Genomic DNA, 22,794 nt, shown 5'->3' on the forward strand with positions numbered 1-22,794 from the left:
TTTTACTGTTACAGAAACACACATTCACTAACCTGGTTAGATTTTACTCTATTGATGTTTATTCTTCTGGCATGTAGATGCATAATCACACTCACTGCTGAGATAAATGGTTTTCAACACTGTGGTGCTGCATATTCCAGAATATGTTTGTGTATAATTTCCAATTGCAGAAAAATGAATAAAATTCAGGTATTTTGGTGCAGTAGCCCTGCGTCTGTGTTATTACTGTAAAACAGTACTGACTGACTCATTACTCATTAATGTTAAATTACTGAATTACTGTACTTCTTTACTACTTATTTACTCCCTGTAGATGGTAATTTGTTACTCTGTGCTTAGTTCTGAGTTACTGAGATATATTGTTGTGTAAATGCCAGTTAAACCTGAGATATGCCCATCTATCAGCACAGACCCCCGTCCTCATCAGGAGGACGAACACAAGTTCTTTCCTCTAAGGTCTTCAGTGAAGCTCCACAAAGTCGACAGTTAACTGGAGAAAACCAACCCAGAGAGCTTCACAGAGGAACCCTGAGGACAGAACCAGTTATCTGTATTTAGCGGAGACTTTCTCAGAGATGAAGATTCTGCTGGGAAAGCATTTCCTCTATTGTCTATGACGATACAGGCCTGTTCATCTCTGCACTGTAAAAAAAAATAAAATATTACAGATATTTCTTCATCATTTCTTACAGATTGTTTCTTCATCATCATCATCATCCTCAACGTCGTTAACCGCTTGGTCCAGATAGGGTCGCAGTAGCAGTTGGGAGAGCAGAGAATCCCAGATGACCCTGTCCCCCCCTTGACTTCCTCCAGCTCATTCCCAGGGAGCCCAAGCCGCTCCCAGGCCAAAAAAACTTTGTTTTTTACATGATCATTACATTTTACCTTTTTATATTTTGTTATGTTTTCAATCTTTTACGTTTTTTTATATTTTTTTGCATTTTTAATTTTTTACCTTACTCGTTAAGTTTTTGGCCATGCCTTACCTTTTGCTTGGACTTCACTGTTTTGTGTTTATGGACTCACACCCACCTCTAGTTTATAATTTAAATTATTTGCATATGTATGAGTCTGATTTGCTTTTCCAGTTGAACACACCTTGCCTAACTACAAGGAGTTGTGGTTGGTCACTGTTACATGCCGAGGGGCCGGAAGGGTCCTTTTTGGGCTATATGGCTTTTTGGGATACCTGTTATGTATATAATGAATTTGCGAGATTCTATGCTGACCTCGTTTGACTTTATAAGCAATGTGGACCATTTATGCTATGCCCGTCACATCTGACTGTTTCTCACCCACATTTAAAGGTTTATCAGACTCCTAGTTTGGCTTTATTCTATATTATTATGATATTATGGCAATGATTTCATTGCTCTTAGGTGGGTCCTTCAACACAGGTTGTGTTTTCCCTGGAGGAGGGAAATAGTAAAGTTTTTGATTTTTTTTAAGTTTTTGACTTTTAATTTTTAATCTTTGAACTCTTTAATTTTTAAATTTCTCGATTCTAATATTTTAGTTTTAGAACTACTTTTGTTTTACACTTTTGACTCACATAATCAACCATGCACCTTTTAGGATGTAGCAATCCGTAACACTTTTACTTTTATAACTTTTGAAGTTTTATTTGATTTAATTCTTATTTGATATTTTAATTTTAAACACTTACATTAACATTGTTTATTATTCAGTTTGATATACTTAATCTCACTTTACTAACCAGGTTAGATATTAGTATGATTTATATTCACAAACCTTTCACAAACCTTGTATTTTATCATTTGTAAAAATTACACTTGTAATCTATTTAAATGAGCTGATAAGTATGAAATCTCATGATTAGTTTCTCATGAGACAGGAGGGAATGTCAGGGTTTTTGAAGAAATATGTCCTTAAATCACCTTTTAATAAAAGTTTTGTAATAATCATTAATTTAGAAATTATTAAAGACAGAGTTATAAACACTAAACTGAGACAGACAGGCCTATAAGTATTTAACTGAGGCAGGCAGACAGGGACCGGGAAAAGCAGACCTGATATTTCCATATATGGAATAACTCTATTCCAGACACAAAGCAGGGTAGTGTAATGAAAGGAGCCATTGTGGTAGGAAAAACACCTCGAAGGTCAGAAAGAGTGAGAAACTGCCTTTACAGTAGAAGTTAATAGGAAGGCTAGCTGATAAGGGTTGGTAAGAACCGGTCTTTGAGCCAAATTAATAAGAAAGTGTTACAAACAACGGACACAGGGAGGACAGGGAGGCCTTACAAAACAAGGCAGAGAAAATTCATTAAAAACATCTTGAGTTGGGTGAGAAATAAGGATTCCTAAGAAAAATAGAAAAAAGTTATATTGGTATCCAAGGTGATTTCAGGATGTATCAAAAATTAGTGGAGCGATGATCTCACCTCCGGGAGGGGTGAAAAGGTTGCTCAACTTTGGGTATAAGATGTTATGTGTTTGTATTGTCTGCACATTTTGGCTTTCGGGCACCATGTTCCACATTGGAACTAATAAAGACGCCTTTTCTTCCCTTCTAACTGAACCTGCGACTGAAGTTTAGTTTTTCATCTGACTTTGACTTTTTTGCTCTTCACTTTTCTTTAACTTTTGCAAGAACATCTTTTTAATTCACTACTTTTTACATTAGAGAACAGATTAAATTAAAACTAAAACTTTGATTTAACTTTAATCAATTAGTAATGTTTTTCCACATTGTCCAGAACTTCGAAGCGGAGGACGGGGAGCTCTTTGTTTCCAACATTGGCATAGACTTTTCCAGGGTGGCTGAGCAGTGTGATACCCCGATAGTTCGCACACACCCTCTGGTCCCCTTTTTTAAAAATGGGGACCACCTTCCTGGTCTGCCAGTCCAAGGGTACTGTTCCTGAGGTCCATGCAATATTGCAGAGGCGCGTCCGCCATGACAGCCCCACAATAACCAGAGCTTTAAGCATCTCTGGATGAATCTCATCCACCTCCGGTGCCTTGCCACTGAAGAGCTTGCCAACTACCTCAGTGACCTCCACCAGGGAAATGGAGCTTGACACGCCAGAGGCCTCTGACCCTGACTCCCGTGAAGGAGGTATGTCTCCCGGATTAAGGAGTTCTTCAAAGTACTCCTTCCACTGACCGACAATATCCTCACTTGAAGTCAGAGTTTCTCCACCCTTGCCGAATAGAGCTCAGGCACAGCCACCCCGACCACTCCTGAGTGGCCGGACAGTTGTCTAGAACCTCCTTGAAGCCGAATGAAAGTCTTTTCCCATGGCTTCACCAAACTCCTCCCACGCCCTGGATTTTGATTCTGCCACCGTTGCGGCTGCCACATTTATTGCCTGTTGGTATCTATCTGCTGAGTCAGGAGTGCTTCGGGCTATCCAGTACCTAAAGGCCTCTTTCTTCAACTTGACGGCCTCCCTCACCACTGGTGTCCACCAGGGGGTTCTTGGGTTACTGCGCCGACAGGCACCCACAAGCTTTTGGCCACAGGCACACCTGGCAGCTTCCACAATGCAGGCATTAAACAGGAACCATTTAGACCTCATGTCCCCTACCTCCATGACATGAGAAAAGCTCTTCTGGAGGTGGGAGTTAAAATCATTCTGAACAGGGGCCTCTGACAGTCATTCCCAGCACACCCTCACTATTCGCTTGGGCCTACCAGGTCTGACCATCAGTCTTCCCTGCCATCTGATCCAACTCACCACCAGATGGTGATCAGTTGACAGCTCAGCACTTCTCTTTACCCGAGTGTCCAGAACATAAGGTCCCAGATCAGATGAAATGACAACAAAGTTGATCATTGACCTCTGACCCAAGGAACTCTGGTACCATGTACATTTATGAACATCCTTGTGGTCGAACTTTGTTATGTTTGTTATGGACAGTCCATGCCTGGCACAGAAGTCCAATAACAATTCACCATTCGGGTTTAGATCGGGCAGGCCGTTCTTCCCAATCACACCTCTCCAGGTCTCTCAGTCATTGCCAACGTGAGCATTGAAGTCTCCCAGTAAGACTATGGAGTCTGTAGAAGGGACCCTTTCCAAAACCCCAGCTACAGTGGTATGCAATAGTTTGGGCTCCCCTGATAATTTTCATGATTTGTCTATATAAATCATTGGTTGTTTGGATCAGCAATTTCAGTTAAATATATCATATTGCAGACAAACACGGTGATATTTGAGAAGTGAAATTAATTTATAGGATTTACAGAAAGTGTGCAATAATTATTTTTTAAAAATTAGGCAGGTGCATAAATTTGGGCACCCTTGTCGTTTTATTGATTTGAATACCTTTAGCACTAATTATTGGAAAACAAAATTTGTTTTGTAAGCTCAGCGACCCTTGACCTACATATACAGGTGAATCCAATTATGAGAAAGGGTTAAGGTGGACAACTGCATGTGTTTCTCCTCTTTGCATCTTCTCTGAAGAGTGGCAACATGGGAGCCTCAAAACAACTCTCAAATGACCTGAAAACAAAGAATGTTCAACATCATGGTTTAGGGGAAGGATACAAAAAGCTATCTCAGAGATTTCAGCTGTCAGGAACATAGTGAGGAAATGGAAGACCACAGGCACAGTTCTAGTTAAGGCCCGAAGTGGCAGGCCAAGAAGAATCTCAGATTGGCAGAGGCGAAGGATGGTGAGAACAGCCATAGTCAACCCACAGACCAGCTCCAAAGACCTACTACATCATCTTGCTGCAGATGGTGTCACTGTGCATCGTTCAACTATTCAGCGCACTGTGCACAGAGAGGCTGTATGGGAGAGAAATGCAGAAGAAGACTTTTTTGCGCACATGCCACAAACAGAGTCGCTTGAGGTATGCTAAAGCACATTTGGACAAGCCAGCTTCATTTTGGAATAAGGTGCTGTGGACTGATGAAACTAAAATTGAGTTATTTGGACAAGACAAGGGGCGGTATGCATGGCGGAAAAAGAACATTCCAAGACAAACATTGCTACCCACAGTAAAATTTGGTGGTGGTTCCATCATGCTGTGGGGCTGTGTGGCCAGTGCAGGTACTGGGAATCTTGTTAAAGTTGAGGGTCACATGGATTCCAGTCAATATCAGCAGATTCTTGAGAACAATGTTCAAGAATCAGTGACAAAGTTGAAGTTGCGCCGGGGCTGGATACTTCAACAAGACAACAACCCTAAATACTAAATACAAAATCTACTAAGGCATTCATGCAGAGGAACATGTACAATGTTCTGGAATGGCCATCTCAGTCCCCAGACCTGAATATTATTGAAAATCTGTGGTGTGATTTAAAGCGTGCTGTCCATGCCCAGAAACCATCTTACCTGACTGAACAGGAGATGTTTTGTAAAGAAGAATGGTCCAAAATACCTTCGACCAGAATTTAGACTCTCATTGGAAGCTATAGGAAGCATTTTGAGGCTTTTATTTCTGCAAAAGGAGGATCTACTAAATATTGAAGTAATTTTTCTGTCAGGTTGCCCAAACTTATGCACCAGCCTAATTTTGGTTAAATAATTATTGCGCACTTTCTGTAAATCCTATAAACTTTATTTCACTTCTCAAATATCACTGTGTTTGTCTGCTATATGATATATTTAACTGAAATTGCTGATCCATACAACGAATGATTTATAAAGGCAAATCATGAAAATTATCATGGGTGCCCAAACTTTTGCATACCACTTGCTCCAAGAAGGCCGAATAGGAATTCCTGGAGGAACGTAATTTCACTTCACTGTATACTTGTACATACATGGAATGACAATTTACTCTTGATGCGACCAGTTGTTTGGTGCATAAGCACACACAACAGTCAGAGTTTTCCTCTCTGCGATTTTAATTCATATTGAGGCAACCCTCTCGTCCACCTAGACAAACTCCCACTGCACGGCTGTCAGCCGGGGACTTGTGAGTATTCCCACACCCGCCCTGCACCTCTCACCCTGTGCAACCCCTGAGTAGGAGAGGGACCAACCTCTATACAGGAGGTTCCAGAGCCGACACTGTGGGTGGAGGTGAGTCCAACTAAAACTAGTTGTTACCTCTCAACCTCCCGCACAAGCTCCAGCTCCTTCCTCCCAGTGAGGTTACATTCCATGTACCAAGAGTCAGTTTCTGTTGCAGTGGCCTAGGCCACCAAGGGCCCCCCCTGCAATCTCCCATTCCCTATACAGCACTGCACCGCTCCCCCAAGCTGGACCTTGCAGGTGGTGAGCCCACATGGTCTGCCTACGTTACCTCTTCGGGCTGAGCCCGGCCAGGTTACTGCCCGGCCACCAGGCGCTCATCAGGGGGCACTACCCCCTGGCCTGGCTTCAGGAGTAGGTCGTGGTGACCCTCTCCTGGGCAGGGTACACGATTATCTGTGCCCATTTTTCATGGTGGGTTTTTTTTTTGGATCGTGTTAGTCTGGGTCTTCACTCCAGAACTGTTCAGACTGGGAAACCCTACCAGGAGTATATTGCTCCTAACGACTTAGAATATAAAATATTTACAAAACAACAAATTAATAATAACAATGAGAAAACAAACAGTGGACAAATTGTGCCCATCCTTTATGAATATAAAAGCAATAGGCTATAAGACGTGTCACACCCATCGTACTCCTACGTGTTCAATGTAAACCCATAAAGTGTTTTATAGCATTTTTTAGAAAGTAAATTTGAAACAGTGCTGGACTAAAACCATCCAGGACGAATACCCCTCACATCATACCCTTCTATTCAATTTAATCTAAAATGTGTCAAGACACAACTGATTTAGTTTAAATATGAGGTGAAATGTGTAGATGTAAAGCTACAGCTATACAGTTAATTCAAGGCGTTTTAAATAATAAAGCTGTTTTGAATTCCTTTTAGCAGAATGTGTTTCTTTTCTGTGTTTCTGTGACTATGTTGATTTAGGAATTCCCTGTAATTTATACTGATGGAGAAGTTCACAAAACAGATAATCTCTCATTTGGTTCTGCAAAATGGATTACATGGAACATTGAATAACACTGCCTTTATAAAGAAGCACACATAAAGACCACAGTTACTGGCGGCTCTTTCTGTGGAGGATATTGAGGACGTCTACCTATTCGCAACCATGATTACAGGTGTTTTGCTGATTGGATTAGGCATTACCCTGGTTTATCACGAAATTAGAGGAATGAGGACAGCTGTTCACAGCCCCTTAAAACTGCCGACATAATTGACGTGGTGGGCAGAGCTGTCAACACTCAGACTGTGGCCATAAGTCGCACCCTAGATAACATTGTGGAGAAGTTGGCGGCTTTGCAAAGGAAAATGGATTGTTTGGGTGACCAAAATGGACTTGGTAAGTTGTCGTGAAAATGCGGCTACTCGACTGAAGCCTGTAACCCTTTTCTTAATCTGCTTTCGGCTCCCCGTATCAGCACTGGCCTTGGCCAAGGCCACAACTGGAACACCAAATTCCTCCAGAAGATCACTGCAGCGAGACACTCTTTTATCCCTTCCCCCATTTCCCCGGACTCCTGCAGATTGTTGACTCTGCCTTGGACCCGATCAAGGCTGTCTCCATGGTAATTTGCTGTGTTATTGCCATAACACCCTGCCGACTGAGACACCTGGACTGGGATGCCAGGTGAGGCGCCTTCTTCAGCCCCCCCCCACCCCCCTTAGTGTACTGCTGAAACCATATTATTTGAGTCGAGAACTTAGCAGAGAACTAAGCGGGAAAAGTGGCGGGGCAAATTTTAAATGAGGCGCAATTTTAAACGAGGAGCATCTGTTTTAAAGATCCGGCTCAAACGCGCTCTGACTGGCAGAGTGTCTAGTGCTGTGAACAGTTACTTGCCCCAAATGTGGCACAAATCCGCAATGCAGATGCGAATGCTAGCAGGAATTTGTGACAGCCAAGGTAATCCAGCCCGAGTATGCTTGCTGTCTGGGATATTAACTCCAACAACAGTTATGCCAAGGAACTCTGCTATATTGTGCTATATCTTATTGACTTTCTCAGCATGTATCTGGGAGCACACCCTGTCATGGGTACACTCTGGATGTGGTTATTTCAAAGGGTCTCAACATATCAACCACTGTTAAGTCAGATCGTTACTGTTATCTTTGAAATGTGGACCTCACTAAGCATCAAAATCAGACACATTTGCTTTAAGAAAAGCTTCATAAATAACAGCAAAGCTACACTTTTCATGAGCAAAATGTACCCTGCGCCATGCGAGCCATCTGACTCTGTTGATGCTTAGCTGGATAGCGTCAACTTAAAAATTGTCAGTGTTATGGATGAGATTGCACCGCTTACTGCTAAATCTATGTCATGTCAACAGAAACATCTTGGACATCAGGTTTATAAAATTTGGTCCCAAATTAAATTTCTCAAGTGTGGCGATAAGAAAGGCCCACTCCACGTGGTTTTTTTCCATGTCAAGCGACACAATAAGACCTGGGTGTTTAGATGTGTTTACAAAATCCACAATATTTAGTAAACAGCATATATTATCAGAAGCATACCGCTTTGTCACAAATTCAGTTTGATCAGGTTTAATTACCTTTGGCAGAATCACCTCCAGCCTGTGAGTACCTTACCTAAAATTTTGCAGTCAGTATTTAATAGGCTTATTGGTCTATAAGACGCACAAGATCTTTACCGTTTTTCAAAATTAAACAAATTGTTGCCATTTTCCAAGTTTCAGGTATTGAACCTTTCTCAAGGTCATCAAATACAGGTAATAAAATTGGATGAAGCTCAGGCCAAAAAGTTTTTAAAAACTCTGGTGGATAGCAGTCAGGACCAGGGGATTTATTAGAAGGCATAGCTTACAATGTCTGGAAAACCTCTTCAAGACACAAAGGAGCATTCAGATCAACCCTGTCTTCTTCAGATATGGCGGGGAGAGAAGTTTTGCTAAGAAAGGACAGAATTTATGTCTCCAATGCTGTGTTCTCTGACTTATAAAGAGACTGGTAAAAGCTTTTAAAATAACTGTTTACAACTGAAAGATCATATGTAACAGAACCATCAGCATTTTTTAAGGATGCAATAACTCTCTCACTCTGTTCTTTCTTCAGCTGATGTGCCAGCAGAAGACTTGATTTATTGCCAAATTCATAAAATTTCTGTTTTGAAAAATGGAGCAATTTTTGTGTGATTTGTGTGATTCAAATTAAGTTTAGCTTTTGTCTGGCATAAGAACGACCAATTCGACAGAGTGGGAAAAGATTTATGTAGTCGTTCTAACCGAAATACTTCTGCCTCCAGCTCCAGTCATTCTTGAATTTGAGTTTTTTTTCCGAAAGAATAGGATATAATATTGCCTCTGACTGTGGCCTTAACTGCGTCCCATAAGGTAGCTGATGACACTGGGGAATGTTTATTATCTTCCCAGAAACACAGAACACATTGACCCATAAAGTCACAAAATGCTACGTTAGTAAGCAGGAAAGAGTTAAATCTCCAAGTCTTGTTTTTAAATGTTGGAATGTCCAATTTCATATGCATATATACTGGCTGTTACGAGGTGGACTGAGTTATTGGGTATAAAAATATAATCAATGTGTGAGTATGAACTATGAGGGTTAGAGTAAAATATATAACCCCTGACTCCAGGATTTAATTCCCTCCAAATGTCAACCAGTCCAGACTCCTTGCACATCTTGTGAAGCACCAATGAGGATTTAGTATTGCTTATCAGAGCAGACGATTTGTCCAAATTTTGATCCCAAATACAATTAAATAGGCATAATACCCAAGTTTTTGTGATTATTATTAAACAATAAAATTATATCAGACATAAATTTAGGACAATCCTCATTTGCTGCATAAATATTGAGCACAGTAATATGCTGCCCATATAACAGGCCAGAGATTAGGATGCATCTACCTTTGGGATCATTTGTTTTTCAAAAATAAACAGCAAATGTTTGTTATTTAATACAGCCACGCCTCGTTTCCTCGGATTTGAGTTACAAGATGCAAAATAGACTTGTCCCACCCAATCTCTTTTAAGCTTTGGATGCTCAAAATCTGACAGATGCGTTTCCTGGATCATGGCAACTTTCTTCAACCTCTTGACGAGCACGCATGACAATCGACTGAGGAGCCCGTGGAGTCTTCCATGGCAAAGACGATCGCACAAAACTCAGTCAGCAAGACCTCGTGAGACATTAATGGCAGTGGAGGTTCAAAACGGAGTTATGTTATTGGGGAATAGCAATGAGAGACTAGCTACATATCTGGTTGCAATAGCCCTAAAATCTAAAGAACTAACCTTAATTTACTAATGGACTCTGATCAGTCATGTCAAAGCAGTTATTAAAGTAGCTTTTTTTTAATCACCTGTTGTGGAAAATATCAAAGTAAACCAGAAAGCAGATAAGTCACAAATAAATGCTCCAAAGTAATATGTTTATTAAAGCTCACAGCCGGGGAGATCTCCGAAGACAGACCAGAGTTATAAAGGTTATATATTCCTCAAATGGGGTGTTGCTTCATACCATTGGTTAAAAGTGAACAAAAGATCTATTGGTTACAAACAATTGCAAGACGCATAAACATGACAGTGTTAACTTATATGCATAATGAATAAACAGAAAGGAAGCTAACATTTAAATGGTATGGTCAAAAACCTTACCCACCTGACCCCTTCAACTGACTCGCCTCTCTGCACCCTCGAGGCCATGACACAATAACAGTAGGCCCTTGTCAGTTCAGCTAGGCCTCAAGATGGATAACAGAAGCCTAGAGCCTGGGAAGCTGCAAGGAGTTGACCCCCAATCTAGCTGTTGCATAGTGAGAGTCCACCTAATGATTAGAGTACCCTAAGCAACCTCTACGGCTAGACGCACTATAAACTACATCTGTATTTAGCTCTTGTAAACATTCACAAGTCATAAATAACGGTTATATAAGACAACACAGTACAATCCGTTTAAATGGGTTACATGCATACACAGCTGACCGAAGTGAAGTCTTGATTACTAAAATAAAATTCACACATCTTATGAATATCAACCAAGATGAGAGATGGGCAGGTTTGATTACTGCAATGGTCTCCTAACTCAAAACAGCTTCAACTGGTTCAGAATGCAGCTGCCAGAGTCTCACTAAGAGTAAAGAAGGGAACACATCACCCCCATTCTTAAGTCCAGAAAACATAAGAAGAGCCCCGACACAGGACACTTTTAAATCCAGGCTCAAACATTCATGTTTGAATAGCTTTATGCTTAAACAACATCTGCAGTCCTAGCCACTTTTCCCTCTGGAACGGTATTATTTTTCAATCCAATCTAACTTTTAGTTTTTACTTTGACTATTTAAGTATCCCAATTTAATTTCTCATGAAAATTCTAATGACTCATAATTTTCTAATTGATTTCTTTGAATGCATTATGTTCTCTTTCAAATTTGCCTTAATGTTTCGTTTTAAATGTTATTTTTAATTATATTTTTCTATTTGTGCTTAATTTACTTTTTTTTTAATCAAATTTGACTCTGAATTTTCTCATTTGTAAAGCACTGTGAATGACAGCAGTGTTTGAAAGGTACTATATAAATAAACTTGCCTTGCCTTGAGGGCCCAAAGATCACAGCAAGCGCATACTGGTTTTCAGCCTTGTTCCTTACACACAGCGATTTCTCCAGATTATCTGAATCTTTTAATGATATTTTGTACCGCAGATGATGAAAAACCAGTTCTTTGCTATTTTTGCCTTGAGAAACATTTTTCTTGAATTGTGGCACTATTTGCCCGTGCAGTCTTCCACAGAGTTGTGAAGCCCTATTCATCTTTTCCATACAAGACTAATTTCCAAGACTGTTCACTGTATACAGAATACAACACATAACTGCTTACTCCAACAGTATATATTCATACTCTTATATATGAGTATTTCATTCATTCATCACTCATTTTTTGCCTTGTACTGAGCAGTGACAATAAAGCTGAATCTGTGTGTCTATCCATCTTTACTTCTGAAAGACTCAATCTTTCTGGGATGCTCTTTTAATTGACATCAAATTCAAAAATGTAATTTTTTCTTTTTAATTTGCAGTCTGATATGTTGTCTTTGCATTATTTTAAACTGAATATAGGGTTTAAATTATTTGCACATCATTGCATTTTGTTTTTATTTATATTTTGCAGTGTCCCAACTTTTTTTTTAATTAGACTGTAGTAATCATGGTACTTTCCAGCCTCCTATGCCTTACCTCTTATTAAGAGAAAACAGCGAGAATGACAAAGAGCCAAGCACTCTGGCAAATGCTGTTCAAAGCATGCACCACTGCATCAGAAACACTGTACTAGCGTAGATTTGCTAAATTAGAAAGCAAAGAACCTCTTATTATTGAATGTGAACTCTCCTGATAGGTATCAGCAGCATGAGCAGTGTGGACATTTTGGGGAGAAAATGCAATACCACACCTTCTCGTTAAGTGTATGAGCTTTAGGTTTGACATGGTGGTCAGTAGAGGAAATTACATTCCATTTAATACTTATGTTTTAGAAATGGTGTAAAACAAAAGAGGTGGTTTTCCCCAAAAAACGGTGAAATCTGGCCTAGAATCACAGTATCCTGTAGACTTTCAGACCTGGAATGTGTTAAGGTTACTCATTACTGCTGATTTCCACCACAGATCTTAGTGCACTTGTGTGTCTTCACAGTCTTTGAATGCCTGAAACTCTTCCCACACTCTAAGCAGCGATACGGTTTCTCTCCTCTGTGAATGCGCTGGTGGTTTTGGAGAGTCCTCTGCTGAGTAAAACTCTGTCCACACTCTGAGCAGTCATATGGTTTCTCTCCTGTGTGAATGCGCTGGTGTGTTTTGAGAGTACCCTGTTGAGTAAAACTCTGTCCACAGTCTGAGCAGTAATAAGGTTTCTCTCCTGTGTGGATGCGCTGGTGAGTTTTGAGATTACCCTGTTGACTAAAACTCTTCCCACACTCTGAGCAGTGATACGGTTTCTCTCCTGTGTGAATGCGCTGGTGCTTTCTGAGAACACTCTGTTGAGTAAAACTCTGTCCACACTCTGAGCAGTGATACGGTTTCTCTCCTGTGTGAGTGCGCTGGTGATCTTGGAGATGACTCTGTGTAGTAAAACTCTGTCCACACTCTGAGCAGTGATACGGCTTCTCTCCTGTGTGAATGCGCTGGTGGATTTTGAGTTTACTCTGTACAGTAAAACTCTTTCCACACTCTGAGCAGCGATACGGCTTCTCTCCTGTGTGAATGCGCTGGTGATTTCTGAGAGCACTCTGTTTAGTAAAACTCTTCCCACAGTGTGAGCAGTGATACGGCTTCTCTCCTGTGTGAATGCGCTGGTGCTTTTTGAGAGCACTCTGTGCACTAAACCTCTTTCCACACTCTGAGCACTGATACGGTTTCTCTCCTGTGTGAATGCACTGGTGGTTTTGGAGATTACTCTGTTGAGTAAAACTCTGTCCACACTCTGAGCAGTAATACGGCTTCTCTCCTGTGTGAATGCGCTGGTGTGTTTTGAGAGTACTCTGTTGACTAAAACTCTGTCCACAGTCTGAGCAGTGATACGGTTTTTCCCCTGTGTGGATGCGCTGGTGTGTTTTGAGATTACCCTGTTGACTAAAACTCTGTCCACACTCTGAGCAGTAATACGGTTTCTCTCCTGTGTGAATGCGCTGGTGCTTTTTGAGAACACTCTGTTGGGTAAAACTCTGTCCGCACTCTGAGCAGTGATACGGCTTCTCTCCTGTGTGAATGCGCTGGTGGTTTTGGAGATTACTTTGTACAGCAAAACTCTTCCCACACTCTGAGCAATAATATGGTTTCTCTCCTGTGTGAATGCGGTGGTGGATTTTGAGTTTACTCTGTACAGTAAAACTCTTGCCACACTCTGAGCACTGATACGGTTTCTCTCCTGTGTGGATGCGCTGGTGGATTTTGAGTTTACTCTTTTTAGTAAAACTCTTCCCACACTCTGAGCAGTGATACAGCTTTTCTCCTGTGTGAGTGCACTGGTGAGTTTTGAGAACACTCTGTTCAGCAAAACTCTGCCCACATTCCAAGCAGTAGTGATTTCTCTCCTTGCTGTCTTTCTGCATTTGTCTGTGAGATGTGTTCATGTGGAGGGTACCAGATGAAGTGTGCTGAGTCCCAGAATGTCTTCTGGATGTCATATTCTTGATACACGTTTCAGCAGCTTAATGCCTGAGTAGGAAAGAGCAGGAGAAGGCTTGAAAGCAACATTAATCATTTCTGATAGAAAAAAAAAGATAAAATCAACTTGCAATAAAACAAAATTAGTGTAATTCAAATCAATAATGGCAGAAAGTGTAAAGAAAACAAAAACTTCCATCTGATGTGGAGAAGCCAATAAGCTAATACCCTCAAACTCTTTAAATAGACACACAGACCACTGAAGCTCTGTCGCTACGCTGACATTGGAAATTGCATTGCTAGGTTTAATTGTCTTAATACACCTTAATCCAAGTCATGTATAGACAATTTCAGAGCATAATAAACCGTGGTCCTGCAAATCTCTTGGGGTGTTTACACTTTACTTCAGAAGAAGGCTTTGATTTCAGAAGAAGAAGTTTTATTGCCATTGTCAATGAACAGGATTCACAGACTAGGAATTTGCTTCGGCATGAAGGTGCAACATAAAAACATAGGCTCATCTGAAACTACAGATAACTGCCTGTTACAATACAAGGAAAAAATATAAAATATATCTGAACCATTCACACTTATCCACTGTATGACATATCATTAAGAAATGAAAGGTAGGAACAATTATTGAAGTCGGGGCAAGATATGGAAGAATAAGGAACACTTCTACAAAATTCTTGCTGACTTAATTTAGGCAAAGCAAAACCCCTACCACACTGCCATAGACCTGCACAAGCATCAGGCTGGCATGGGAACTGATTTACTGGCCTACTGTGCCATGTTGTTACACAAACATCACAGACATGGAAAGATTATCAGATGGTAACATTAATTGTGCTCTCATTATAAACTTCAACATGAAATTTGCATGCAACTCTTACATAATCCAGAGGCATCTTGAAATCAAGTACAATAACTTTCTAAACATTAGGTGGACTCTCACTATGCAACAGCTAGATTGGGGGTCAACTCCTTGCAGCTTCCGAGGCTCTAGGCTTCTGTTATCAGTCTTGAGGCATAGCTGAACTGACAAGGGCCTACTGTGAGAAATGTGTCATGGCCTCGAGCGTGCAGAGAGGCGAGTCATTTGAAGGGGTCAGGTGGGTAAGGTTTTTGACCTACTTTACGCAATTAAATAAAAAAAGGCTGTTATTATGGACTGCAAGTGTCAATTAACTGAAGGAAGAGAATAATACCATTTTCATCACGGTTTTAAAAAGATAACTGTTTTTTTTTATATATAAATTTAATATTATAATATACTAAGCTAATGCCAGAACAATAGACCTGAAATGTTGATTCTTAAGGGTGTGGGTGTAGCTTCTGTTTGCTGTTGCCACTTTTGTGTTCTTCTTTTTTATTTAGGCTCCAGTCTTGAAGTTCCATTGTTTGCCAGAAAGCAACTGTTTACCAGTGATTTCTAGTGCTAGCAACTTGTTAGGATGTTATAAGTATCTAAGTAAAAGCTAAATTTGAGGAAAAACGACTCGCTGATTAGCCAGTATGGTCATCTTTGGAAATTATTAGTTGTTGAGAAGTTCAATATCAGCATTAGCTAGCTTGCATGTCTAGGAGATGTTAGTTAGCCAGCTTGCTAACTAATATCTAGCTTTTTCGTTGTGTTTTGTTTTTAAACCCTAGGGCAATCACCACATCACCAGACCCCTCGCCAGGGCATCATTTCATTACCACTTCAAATATTTTTTGTTTATCTTATATTTATTTACAGTCACATGATGGTGTAGATATCATAGGACACATTACAAGTAGTGGTGAAGCTGTATACCCTGTAGCCCCACCCTCTAAACACCCAACCCAACCACATGAAGAAATGATAGGTGGTGACAAAAAGGAAGATGAAAAAACAGAGAAAAAATAAGAACAGAAAGAGGAAAGTTGAGCAATCAGGCAAAGTGGACACACATAACAAATAGAGATGAGAACACAAAAGGAGAACTGGCAGAACCTAAAATTACATACATTCATAAGGACTTTTTGTTTCAATTATTTACTGTCACTGAGAGAACTTTGCTGTATGTTGTCATTTTTAGAAGCAAACACTAAAAAAAGCATAACATACATATAACTTTAATAACTAATCATGTAGAGAGATGAAAGTAGGTTCAAATCAACTCACCTGACATCAGAAGTGTTTCCCTTTTTTTTGCCTCTGTTGACTTTTGCTGGCAGTTCATGAAGACTGGAGCAGAGACTGGACCTATAGAGAAGTATTCTTTATTATGCACAGGTATCTTACTCAGCTTAGACTTAAATAGTCAACCATGTAAAACCACACCCTCCTGTTGTTACTTTGTCTAAACGACCCAAAACCCCCTACTTAATGGGCAACTGTCTCTACCTTTGTAATTAAAATAAGAGTGTTGTGGCTCAACCAGGAATCTACAGTCTCCCCCATCTAGGAGCCAGGATATCTATGAGATATCTACACAACAATGGCATTCCTAGATTGGGGAGCTATATATAGCCTATTTTACAACTGGTTCAACATTGGAGGTTGTTACATGACAAAGGGACAACTCTTCACGTCCCCCACGTCACCAAATAGAGACATACAAAATGCAAACATGATTAACACAAAAGGCATGAGAACAAAAGCATATCAAGAAATATTTAATCCCTCCAGTCATACTTTGTAAGTCAGCACATCATTCAGATGAACATTCTGTCTTTGAAGAAATGTTTTAAATGTAGACATTTTTATTAGCAACGTAATTAATTTGTTTTGGGCACCAGTTAGTTACGCAAATACGGGCACAACAATGCACATAACTTCAAAAACTGATATAAAATGATGACAACTTTAGTTGAGGCATGTTTTACCAAACTAAAGGTTGTAGTATGTTTGTCACATCAGGTCAGATGCAGACTTGTTAGTGTCAGTTATTGATTTTCACGTCATCTTTCTATCTCAGTAGGTTTAAAGCCTGTAGAAATAACGACAACAGGCTCCTCATGTCTTTTAATCTTTTACGTTTTTAAGCAGTACCCGCACTTTACCGACGGTCCCTTACATGTTTCGGCGCCTACTGCAGCGATTCCAGCTATTTTCCCCAAAAGTCCTCAGCGAAATGGAAAGATCGAGAACTCTGACGAAATGAAATGACTGTAGTTTGTTGTCTGTTTTACCAGATTTAGAAAATGTTCTTTCAGAATCTTTAAGAGGCGGTTTGTGAGCGACAGGAGGGGCGAGACGCGAATATCCGCTGAATATCCAACATCAGAGCAACTTTACCGACCTACCGACTTTACTGCAGCTCCTCCTCTAAACCCCTGCAGGACGAGCAGCACCTCTATCAGTGAGGCTCCAACAGACATTTAAAAACACTCATCAGTCAGTTACGCTGACATATAAGGACTGAAAGCAGCTTAAAGCAGCACTTACAGCTCTTTAACCTCAGACTGAGTCTCCGCTTCAGAGCTTCCCCCAAACACAACACGCTGTGGGAACACAGCAACAACAGACCACAACCGGGAGGATATTTTTCAAAATAAAGGTTTCTAGCGCTCAATACGGTTTAGTTCATATTAATGAATGTGCATATTAATAATTCACTTTCTAAAAAATGTTATAAAACAATTTATGGGTTTTACATGTAACACCTGTAGGAATACGATGGGTGTGACACGTCTTACAACCTACTGCTTTTATATTCATAAAGAATGGGCACAGTTTGTCCACATTGGTTTTTCGTTGTTATTAATTTGTCAGGTTGTAAATATTTTATCTTTGGCTGTGTGAAAAAAAATCTGTTCAATAAAGTTAATTGCTGAAAAATGTTGGTAATTGTTTAAAAGGTTCTAGATATGCTATGGGGGTGAAGTGGTGATTGTACATTCTGTATACGCAGCACTCCATATATACCCTGTTTACTTATGTTTTTATATCAGGTTATATATGTTACATAAATTATATATATAATACATACATTTATAAATGTTACATAAACATCTGATACATGGTGGATAATGTTTTACAACTTACTACTAAATAAATAAGCAAATAAAATGACATTAAAATGTGGAGATTATTAACCAAACAATAAACAAATGATCAATAAAACAATCCGAAAAATTATGAGAAAATGTACACTGCTCAAAAAAAATAAAGGGAACACTTTAACAACACAATATAACTCCAAGTAAATCAAACTTCTGTGAAATCAAACTGTCCACTTAGGAAGCAACACTGACTGACAATCAATTTCACAGCTGTTGTGCAAATGGAACAGAGAACAGGTGGAAATTATTGGCAATTAGCAAGACACATTCAATAAAGGAGTGGTTCTGCAGGTGGGGACCACAGACCACTTCTCAGTACCTTTCTGCTTTCTGGCTGATGTTTTGGTCACTTTTGAATGTTGGGGGTACAACCCACAGAAGTGGCTCAGGTAGTGCAGCTTATCCAGAATGGCACATCAATGCAAGCTGTGGCAAGGTTTGCTGTGTCTGTCAGCGTAGTGTCCAGAGGCTGGAGGCGCTACCAGGAGACAGGCCAGTACACCAGGAGACATGGAGGAGGCTGTAGGAGGGCAACAATCCAGCAGCAGGACCGCTACCTCTGCCTTTGTGCAAGGAGAAACAGGAGGAGCACTGCCAGAGCCCTGCAAAATGACCTCCAGCAGGCCACAAACGTGCATGTGTCTGCACAAACGGTTAGAAACCGACTCTGTGAGGATGGTATGAGGGCCCGACGTCCACAGATGGGGGTTGTGCTCACAGCCCAACACCGTGCAGGATGCTTGGCATTTGCCAGAGAACACTGGGATTGGCAAATTCGCCACTGGCGCCCTGTGATCTTCACAGATGAAAGCAGGTTCACACTGAGCACATGTGACAGACGTGACGGAGTCTGGAGACGCCGTGGAGAGTGATCTGCTGCCTGCAACATCCTTCAGCATGACCGGTTTGGCAGTGGGTCAGTAACGGTGTGGGGTGGCATTTCTTTGGAGGGCCGCACAGCCCTCCATGTGCTCACCAGAGGTAGCCTGACTGCCATTAGGTACCGAGAAGAGATCCTCAGACCACTTGTGAGACCATATGCTGGTGCGGTTGGCCCTGGGTTCCTCCTAATGCAGGACAATGCTAGACCTCATGTGGCTGGAGTGTGTCAGCAGTTCCTGCAAGATGAAGGCATTGAAGCTATGGACCGGCCCGCCCGTTCCCCAGACCTGAATCCGATTGAGCACACCTGGGACATGTCTCGCTCCATCCACCAACGCCACGTTGCACCACAGACTGTCCAGGAGTTGGCGGATACTTTAGTCCAGGTCTGGGAGGAGATCCCTCAGGAAACCATCTGCCACCTCATCAGGAGCATGCCCAGGCGTTGTAGGGAGGTCATACAGGCATGTGGAGGCCACACACAATACTGAGCCTCATTTTGTTTTAAGGACATTAAATCAAAGTTGGATCAGCCTGTCGTGTGTTTTTCCACTTTAATTTTGTGTGACTCCAAATCCAGGCCTCCATTGGTTAATAAATTTGATTTCCATTGATTTGATTTTTGTTGTCAGCACATTCAACTTTGTACAGAACAAATATTCAATGAGAATCATTCATTTTTTTTTTTGAGGTGTGTGTGTGTGTGTGTGTGTGTATAGTTAACATTTAGTTTAATTCTATTTATATATTTTTAAATGCATTAAAACAAACATTTAAAGTTTGTTTTTTGTTTTTTTTCCTCAGTGTGTTTGAGTTAAAAACAAAGAAATAAGAGTTCACCTGTGATATTTCACATCAATACAATAAAGTAAATAAGCCCTTTAATATTCCTAATGTTACTGACACAAAATTAACAGCAGGGAGCATCTGAATCTGAGCTGATGGTGCTGAAGAGCTGAGCTGCAGTTGTGCTTTTCTTCTGCTTGTGGTGGATGGGATGTTAGTATTAAGATATTAAGTCACATGCCAACATGACTGAGGCAGGACAGTGCCCACCATGTTTATACTGACTGAGTTTCCTGGGACATCTGGGGCTGTGAGAGCACTTCTGTTCTGGATTTGATGGTGGACTTTTCTTAAGAACACTTTTTTTTTATAAACTATTGACCATCAAATAATGACATCAGATCTGCATTCACTGTCTGACATAATTAGAGCAACATCATTTAATATTTTATCTGCTTGATTTCAATGATTGACAGGGTGTCCAATTTGTGACGTCTGGTCCTTCCTGTCTGATCTGCTTTAAAGTGCTTCATTTGGTGGGGCAGATTCTCTCACTTGTCTTTCAATAAGTAGAACAAAGGAATTTAGACATGAGATATTCTGTCTGTCCAGTCAGAGTCTTTAGAAAAAGACAAATGCAGCAAAAAATCTGTAAAATAACTTTCTCTGCTGAACATGTGGTACCATACTTTATTGAAGGTGTTTCATAATTTAAGAAACATCTGTAATATTATTTTTTTTTTACAGTGCAGAGAGGAACAGGCCTGTATCGTCGTACACCATAGAGGAAATGTTTCCCCAGCAGAATCTTCATCTCTGAGAAACTGTCTCAGCTAAATACAGATAACTGGTTCTGTCCTCAGGGTTCCTCTGTGAATCCTCTGGGCTGGTTTTCTCCAGCTCTGCTGTCGACTTTGTGGAGCTTCATTGAAAAGCGTAGAGGAAAGAACTCGTGCTCATCTTCCTGATTAGTGTGGGGGTCTGTGCTGATAGGTGGGCATATGTCAGGTTTAACTGGTGATTACGCATGATGTATCTCAGTAAGGCAGGACTATGTACTGAGTAGAATAACAAATTACCATCTATAGGGAGTAAATAAGTACAGTAATTCAGTACTTTAACATTAATGAGTAATGACTCAATCAGTACTGTTTTATAGTAATGACCCCAACACAGACGCAGGGCTACTACACCAAAATTCCTGAATTCTATTAATTTTACTGCATTTGAAAATTATACAGAAACATATTCTGGAATATGCAGCAAAAGTTTCAGTCTCTTAAACACAGTGTTGAACACCATTTACCTCAGCAGTTAGTGTGATTATGCATCTATGTACCATTAGAATAAATGAAAATAAATGTAAATACAGTAAAAACTAACAAGGCTTGTGTTTGTGTATGTGTGTTTCTGTAACAATGAAACTGAAATGTATCTCATATACAAACAAATCTGTCTGTCTGTCCTGTTTAATGCATCTTCTGAAGAAACATTTTAGACAAAAGTTTATTTTTATTGTTTTATTTTCATTACTTTCACCACAGAAACATTTTATTTCTCTCATATTTACTGTCTGATATCAAACTGATACACAAATGCATTTTAACAGCCTTCTCTCTCTCTCTATGTATGTGTAGAGGTTATTCTGTCTCACACGGAGTTACTGAGGAGTTATAAATATAGAATCCAGCGTACAACAGTTCAGTGAATGTGGTGGTGAATGTGTGTAGGTGTGTCAGTGTGTGTGTGTGTGTATCAGGCGAGATGATGTAGGACAGCGTGCCAGACCCCCAGTCCAGATTCACACCTATTGTGTTAGATGGGGAGGGGGTGGCTGGTAGGTCTGTTCTCTGTGTAACATCTCCCTAAAGGCGCCCAATATAAATTTAGGGGGCGTACATCTCCAAAATACCAGCCACTGAAAACTTCAGGTATGGTTTAGCCAAATAAGCTAACAATGTATGAATATTTAAATGGTGCCTCCATAAATGTTACAGTTACCTTATTAAATAACAATGTGTAAAGGGCGAAATTTAGAAGAAACAGCCAACACGTGATCTAGAGAAAATAAATGAGGAGCTATTTATTTATCTCTCTGAGTTTATCCCTCAGTAAAAAAATATAAAAATGAAATTAAATGAAGAAAAAAATAATTCCAAATCAACTCTCAAAGATAATAATAAAAAAAAAACAACCTAACACATATCCTTTACACCCTGGTTAATGAAATACAATAAAAGAAATTAATAAAACTACCCTTCGTTTAGACAGTGTATATTAAACACTCGGCTCAGTAAACAAACACAGAACGAGTAGAAGGTAAAACTCCCTTGAAACAGTTCCAGCGCTTTTCGTTGGGGCCCATTACGTTGGTGCACTTTAATTTCACTACAGAAAGCGAAAATGACTCGACTGAGTCAACCGAATCATTTGACTCGTTATTCACTGTTCAACAAAACTCACTGAGTTGGCGTCTCCGGTAACCATGACAACAGCACTCACGGTTCACGAAGTTCTCCGGTGAAACACAGCAGTCCCAGCACTCACAGCGGGCAACACCGCAGTCCCCGCATGGCATGAAGTTCAGGACGCCGTACGACCGACTTCAACCAACACACGAAGCCCGGCCGCGCCGCTCCGCACAAGTGTTATTAACCGCAGCTCCCCCAGCTCTCAGTCCGCTGCTGTACACCGGTACCCCACAGTCCGGCTGAACTGCTTCTCCAGCCGTACCGCAGTAAAACTGAACTGAAACACTGCGGTTGAGCCGCTATATAGCGTAATACGGCCGTAACTTGGTGGTAGAACAAAGAAAAATCTATCAAACGCTCCGGAGAGTCAGAACACAAACTTCTCTCCTCCACTGTCTCTCAGTCCCCCTCCCAGGCAGCGACGTTCCCGTCTTAGTTCCGCCCATACTCAGCGCGGCTTGGATAGAAAAATGTCTGTCAAGCTTTCCACTCGTATGACTGGCTGAGCTGAACAG

General features: G+C 40.6%; 1 protein-coding gene across 1 annotated transcript in view; it reads right to left on the reverse strand.

Annotated features, from left to right (window-relative positions):
- LOC108415229 overlaps window positions 1-22,794 on the reverse strand; it is a 192,180-nt gene that overhangs the window by 153,667 nt on the left and 15,719 nt on the right. The window contains 2 exon segments of the mRNA XM_037532876.1: window positions 12,751-13,985; window positions 17,775-17,783. Coding sequence (XP_037388773.1) covers window positions 12,751-13,985; window positions 17,775-17,783 — 1,244 coding nt within the window.

Source organism: Pygocentrus nattereri, chromosome 22 (genome assembly GCF_015220715.1).
Source record: "Pygocentrus nattereri isolate fPygNat1 chromosome 22, fPygNat1.pri, whole genome shotgun sequence".
NCBI lineage: Eukaryota > Metazoa > Chordata > Actinopteri > Characiformes > Serrasalmidae > Pygocentrus > Pygocentrus nattereri.